The following is a 6,103-nucleotide window of genomic DNA, read 5'->3' as shown; positions in this document are numbered from 1 at the left end:
CGGGTTCGGCATGTTGCCTTGTGGCAAAGCCCTGGCGAAAAGCAAAAGGGAAAAAGTAAGATCCATCCCGCACAGCGACTGTTTCATGAGACACCCTAATCCTTAATCACAACCCAGCAGCATCAGAGCAGAAGCAGGGTGAATACGCGACTGTGCACGTGTCGCGCCGGTGCCTCCTCCAGGCTCGCGCCAGCGTCCCGATGGCCACGGCGTGCTCACACGTGTAAGCGAGGGTGAGGAATTACCTCGACTGAACCAGGAAATAATGCTAATTAAAAAAAAGCCTAAGGCTGCAGATAGTATCCACGCTTCTGAGCGTATTCCTGGTCTTTGGCTTGCACGTCTTTGATTCAAAGCGGGGCTCGGAAACTGAACTCCTGGCGGGCTTCGGTAAAAATTTTATTTTCATTTGGGGGCTTTCAAATTCAAATAACAGAAAAACCATACACAGAGCTTATTTATATATGTCTAAAACCAGTCCATGCTGCAAATCCCCTCCGGCTCGGTGGGCGCCTGGGCAAGGCGCGTGGGGCCAGGCCCATCCAGCAGCCCCGGGGCCTCACGTTGCACCCGGTGAGCTGCATCGCATCTCTCGGTTGTCCGTGGCTGCGCATCGTAACCGCGGGAACGCCGCTGCCGAGATGCGGGGAGACGGCAAGGATTTAGGAGACCTATAGAAATGCTGTTTTCCACTCCAGCTTCATCCTCGTCAGGACCAGCGCAGGTGCTGGACGCACGAGCTCACATCCGCAGCCCAGCTCGGCGCCCACATGGAGCTTAAAGTCGTGCACAAACCCCGCGAACCATTCGGTGCTGGTGGGTACACAGAAACGGTGGCAGCTAGCGCCTGCCGCAAAAGCAGGGCAGCACAGATAAACCCGTGCCGACCCAGCGAGCCCTCTAGATAAGCAGCTCAAATTAATTTCAGCCGAAGCCGCTTTTGGCAGCCCGTCACCCCTCCCCAGCCGAGCGCCACGCATAATCCCCGCAGGCAAGGAGCGCCTTCACCCCGCATCTCGGCGAGGGAGAAGGGGCTGGGATGGGGAGAGGTGAACGCAAGACCCCCAAAAAAGCGGGTGGAAATGTCTTTTTGCCCGTGTGTCTCCAAGCAGAGCCCTGGCACAGCTCGGACCCCCGGCCGCGGGGCGGGAGTCACCGGCGAGGCTCGGCAAGCCTCTGGCTCGCAGCGGGCTCAGGTGCCGGCCGCGCTCCCGGGGGCAGCCGGCGGCTGCTCTGGACCGGGGCTGGTCCTCACGTTCTCATATTTCGGCTCTTCCTCCTCCGGCTCGGCGGCGGCCCCCTCCCACGCCCCCGCGCTTTTCGGCCGCCTCGTCCCTGGGAGGTGTTTGCCGGCGGGTGGCTCGGTGGCAGCGCCGGGGACGGGGCTTGCACCGCTCTCCCTCTGCTTGGAGCCCGGGGCCGAGTCTCTCCGCTGGGCCAGCGCCCGCCGGGGCGGCTCCTGGATGCCCTCGGCGCTCCTCCGCACCGGGGGCTCCTCCTTCGCAGCCCTCCGGGCCCACTGCGCGCTGCCCAGCCGCTTGAGCACGGCCTGCACCGGTCCCTCGCCGCCGGCCTCGGCCTCCTGCCCGGCCGTGCCCACCATCACGTAAATGGTGGTGACGCTCGGCTCCTTCCCCCTCGCCTCCCGGCCGCCGGCCTTCGCGGCCGCCTCCAGCGCCTCCACCCTCTGGGCCACCTGCCTGGTGCCCGAGGCCCCGCGCCGGCGGCCCCCCGCGCCGGTGGCCCGGCCCGCGGCCCGGTGGCTCTCCTCCGCCGCGGCCGGGGGCTCGGGGCTGTCGCTGCCGGGCGGCCGGTCGGGCAGGGGCTCGGCGGCGAGGGCGCCCCGGCCCTGGGGGCCGAATTTGGTCCCTTCGGCGAAGGACACGGAGGGCCGCTTGGCCTTGGCGAGGCTGGAGGTGCGGGGGATGGCGAAGGGCTGCGACACGTCCTCCGAGCTGAAGGCCGAGGGGTCCGGCAGCGCCTCGCCGGCGGGGGACGCCCCGTCCTGCAGCTCGGCCCCCGCCAGCACGGGGACGCCTGCGGGACACGGGCCAGCGTCAGCGACCCCCCCGGGGCTCGGGGCCACGCACGGGTCCGGGGCTGGGGCCCGTGTGAGAAAGCCGCTGGGGAAGAGGAGCAAAACCGGCCACATCACCTTCTCGGGGGGGCACGGAGTACTCCGGGCCCTCGTTGTCCGTGTCGAAGGAGGAGAAGGAGCTATCGGAAACCCACGCGGTGGACGGTGGCTCGATGAAGCTGGGGTTGAAGGGGATTTCTGCGTCGTGGTGGGAAACTGCGGGGGGAGAAGAAGGACCACCGCCGGGGGCTGGCGCCCCGTTCCCAGCAGACACCATGCTCCCAGCTCGGCCCTGCAGGGAAATGCGGGGTTTCCCCCCAAAAAAGGCACCGGGCAGGGGGGCACAGCCCCACTCTTACCTGTGACTTTGGGAAGCTTGGAACCACCCAGGGAAAAGCAGGGCATCATGGCGCTGAGGTTGGCCAGCACCCGCCGCACGTGGTGCTTCATCCGGGACACCACGTCGTCGTCGGCCGCGGCCGCCCTGCAAATGCACGCCGGCGGGCCGCGATCAGCGGGGGGTTTTTCCCCCTGCTCCCAGGAGAGGAGCAGGGACGGGCCGGTTCCTCCCAAAAATACCTGTCCCTGGCGTCCGCCTGGCCGGCGCCGCAGCAGCAGCAGGCGCCGCAGAGCAGCAGCAGCAGCAGCGGGACGAGGACGGCGGCCGCCAGCGCCCCGTGGTCCTTAGCGCCTGCGGGGAGAGCGGGCTCGCGTCGGGGACCCCGGCACTGCCGGGCCGAGGAGCCGGGGGCCCGCGGCGATGTGGGGGACGCTCTTACGCCAGACGCAGTCGCCCCTTGCGGGGTGGCAGGTCCCGCGGGAGCACTGGCAGGCGGAGGAGCAGTTCACACCGAAATACCCCTCCGGGCAGGTCTCGTTGCAGCTGCAGGAGAGAGGGAAGGAGGGGGGATGTGCCCCCGGGACGCCGGGGCCCCGGCCGCCCGCGGTGCCCAGCATTACCTGCCGCCCCAGTAGCCGGCCCAGCAGACGCAGGCTCCCGACACCGGGTCGCAGCTCCCCGACACGCAGTCCGGACACGGCTGCTGGCACCCGTCCCCGAAGGTGCCCGCGGGGCAGGAGCTGTTGCAGCTGATGAGCAAGGGGAGGGGGGGGTCAGGACGGGTGGCGCCGGGGGGCAGCCCCTCTCCGCCACCCGTGCCCGGTACCTGGGTCCCGTCCAGCCGGGCTCGCAGCCGGCGCAGGCGCCGCTCTCCGGGTCGCAGGCCTCGCCGGCGCGGCAGCGGGGACAGCGGTGGTGGCAGCCCGCACCGTGGTAGCCGGCGGCGCAGCGCTCCTTGCACAGGGTGCCGTTCCAGCCGGGCCGGCAGCCCGCGCAGGCCCCGTCGGCTGCTGCACAGGGCTGGCCGCCCCGGCAGCTCCCGCAGCTGCAGGGCAGAGGCGCGAGGGGCGGTCAGGGCACCCCAGACCCCCCCGGCGGCACCGAGGGGGAGAGTCGGTGCCCAAATTTCTGGGTCCCCCACGAGCTTTCTGCTAGATTCAGCAGGATGCTTCTTTCGAGGCATCGCTGGTGCTGAACCAGAACGATGCCTGACCCCCCCCCGGGTCTCCCTGGTCGAGGGGACGGACAGAGGGACGAAGCAGCTGCCTCCGTCGCGGCCGGCTCACCTGTGCACGCAGTGCGGCCCGTACCTCCCGGCCGGGCAGGGCTCGCGGCAGCTCCGGCCGTGGTAGCCGGCGCCGCAGCTGCAGTGGCCGCTGAGCGGGTTGCAGGCGCCGTGCAGGCAGTCGCAGGGCCGCTGGCACGCCGGGCCCCAAAACCCCGCCGCGCACTCGCACTTGCCCGTCTCCTGGGAGCAGGGCGAGCCGTTGCAGGAGCACCTGAAGCTGCACCTCCTGCCCCACCAGCCGGGCAGGCAGCGGCAGCGGCCGCCGAGCGGGTCGCACCGGGAGCCCTCGGGGTTGCACTGGCACTGCCTGGCGCAGCTGGGGCCCCACCAGCCCGGCTCGCAGCGGCAGGCGCCGCTGAGCGGCTCGCAGCGGCCGCGGGGCCCGCAGGCGCAGGCGAACTGGCAGCGGGGGCCCCAGCGGCCGGGCAGGCAGGAGCAGCGCCCGCTGGCCGCCTCGCACGTGCCGTCGGGGTGGCAGGGGCAGCGCCGCTTGCAGTCGGGGCCCCAGTACTGCTCGGGGCAGCCTGCGGGGGCCAGGAGACGGCGGCGGTCACGGCGCGGCCCCCCGCGGCCGGGGGGGCCGGCGTCCGCCCGTCCGTCCGCCCGCCCGCCCGCCCGTCCGTCCGCCCGAGAATACTCACGGGAGCTGCAGTCGGCGCCGAAGAAGCCGGGCTTGCAGAGGCAAACGCCGGGTCTCACGCACACCTCGTCGGCCCCGCAGGCGTCCTCGCCCTCGCACAGCGCTGCCGGCGGCAGGGCGGCACCGTGGGCCCCGGGAACGGGCGCCTCGGAGAGGGGCTCGGGGCCGAGGTCCGGCGTCGCGGTTCGACGAGCACCGCTCTGCCACCGGCCCCGTCCTCCCTGCCGTGGGGGGCTGCACCGGGGACCCTGCGCCGTCACTTACCCTCCGTGCACTCCCGCCCTTGCTGCTTCCAGCCGGGGCAGCACGCCAGGCCCGCGGGGAGGCTGCCGAGAGAGCGGGGCCGTCAGCCGGGGCGAGGGGCCCGCGGCGCCTTTGCGGCTTCGACCTCGACCGGAGACAAAGCGCGGGCCGGGCGCCGGGAAGGCGCGGGCCCCGCCAGCATTGCTCCGGAAGGAAGCCGGCAAAATGGGAGGAAGCTTAAGACGCTGCGGCCCGAAGGCGGCTGCGGGGCTGGACGCCCGGCGCCGCCGCAGTTCGGGCTCGGTTGCGGCCGCGGGAGCCGCTCGAGGCTCCGCGGGCAGCGCCGGGACGGCAGCAGCCGCGCCGGAGAGGCGACGCGGCGGCGAGGAGGAAGGGGCGCTACCGCTAAGGATCGGCCGCGACTAGGTTTCCGACTTGGTGAAAAAAATGATGGTTTTGCCAACGAGATGACGCATCCCGCATCCCCCCCCACCGCCCCGCGGTGCCTGGGGAAGGGCCCAGGCCAAAACGAGCCGAGGCGCGCGGTGCCGCGGCCGGACACCCGTCTCCGGAGGGCTCCGGCTGCCTCCCGCCCGCCGCGGCTCCCCGGCACCTACCTGCCGGCGCGGCACACGTTCCTGCCGTCCGGGTCCAGCTCCTGGGCCGAGCCCTGCAGCCACAGCCAGAGCTGGAGGCAGAGGATGGGCCGGGCGGGCGCCATCCCGGCGGGTGCAAGGAGCCCCGCGGCGGGCCGCCTGCGTCCGTCCCGTCCCGTCCCGTCCCGTCCGCCGCTTCCCTCCCGCGGGTTCGGCCTCTTCCTCCCTCCGGCCTCTTCCTCCCTCCGGCCTCGGGCTTCTTCCTGAGGAAACGCGGGAGGCGGCGCCCAGGTCGGCACGTCCAGCAGCACGGAGGGAAGGAGCAGCCGGGCGATGCCGTCTCTGGGCTATTTTTGGCCCTCGCGGAGCCCGCGGCAGCCGAAACGGGCAGTCGTGGACCTGGGCGCCTGGACGTCTCACCCTACGGCTTCCCGTTGCCCCTGGACCTGCTCCGTCCTCCCGCGATGCTGTTTTGGCCGGTGCCTCCCCAAGCGCCGGGAACCGTCCGCCGCTTCCACCCCTTGCTCCGGGAGCCGCCGAACCCTCCGCTGCCCGCGCCGTCCCCGGGGCCGGCGAGGCGGCCGAGCCCTCGTCCCCCACGGGAACGCCGCGCGCTTCCAAGCGGCCGGACGCCGGGGCCCGCCGCCTTCGCTGGCCGCCGTCCCACCTCGCCGGCTGCCCAGGAGCTCTGTGTCAGCAGATGCACAGGAAACACCTTTTTCCTACCCCCGAGCCCGGCTCGGCCGGGAGGGTCTTGGGTGGAAGCTCCCCCCGAGCGAGCCTTTAACTCCTCCGCGCCCGGGGACGGCTGGACGCCGTCGGGCCCCCCCGGCGCCCCGCAGAGCCCTCGGGCACGTCCGCGGGCTGCTCGGGAGCTGCCAGGACACCCAAACCCCAGCAGCCCCACGAAGCCGCCCGG

At 71.8% G+C, this 6,103-nt stretch overlaps 1 protein-coding gene across 1 annotated transcript; it reads right to left on the bottom strand.

Annotated features, from left to right (window-relative positions):
• On the bottom strand, nucleotides 1-5,724 carry SCARF1 (scavenger receptor class F member 1). Its single transcript, XM_064523314.1, has 12 exons — nucleotides 5,605-5,724; nucleotides 5,206-5,447; nucleotides 4,610-4,671; nucleotides 4,347-4,448; nucleotides 3,704-4,229; nucleotides 3,244-3,462; nucleotides 3,038-3,166; nucleotides 2,857-2,960; nucleotides 2,657-2,768; nucleotides 2,437-2,561; nucleotides 2,156-2,293; nucleotides 1-2,037 (listed from the first exon to the last, which is right to left on the bottom strand). Exons 2-12 carry the CDS (start codon nucleotides 5,307-5,309, stop codon nucleotides 1,193-1,195), a joined length of 2,466 nt encoding a protein of 821 aa, XP_064379384.1. The 5' UTR covers nucleotides 5,310-5,447; nucleotides 5,605-5,724; the 3' UTR covers nucleotides 1-1,192.
• Nucleotides 5,725-6,103: the final 379 nt, after the last annotated feature.

The sequence above is a fragment of the Dromaius novaehollandiae genome, chromosome 19 (genome assembly GCF_036370855.1).
Source record: "Dromaius novaehollandiae isolate bDroNov1 chromosome 19, bDroNov1.hap1, whole genome shotgun sequence".
NCBI classification, from domain to species: Eukaryota; Metazoa; Chordata; class Aves; order Casuariiformes; family Dromaiidae; genus Dromaius; species Dromaius novaehollandiae.
Note: the sequence above shows the minus strand (reverse complement) of the source record. Positions and strands in the feature narration are given on the sequence as shown.

Coding starts and splice junctions, on each gene's coding strand:
- SCARF1 (XM_064523314.1), bottom strand. CDS start 5,309: ATGGCGCCCGCCCGGCCCATCCTCTGCCTCCAGCTCTGGCTGTGGCTG. Junction 2,562..2,656: donor CAGGCGGACGCCAGGGACAG/GTATTTTTGGGA, acceptor GTGCATTTGCAG/GGCGGCCGCGGCCGACGACG. Junction 2,294..2,436: donor CAAGCTTCCCAAAGTCACAG/GTAAGAGTGGGG, acceptor CTCCCCCCGCAG/TTTCCCACCACGACGCAGAA.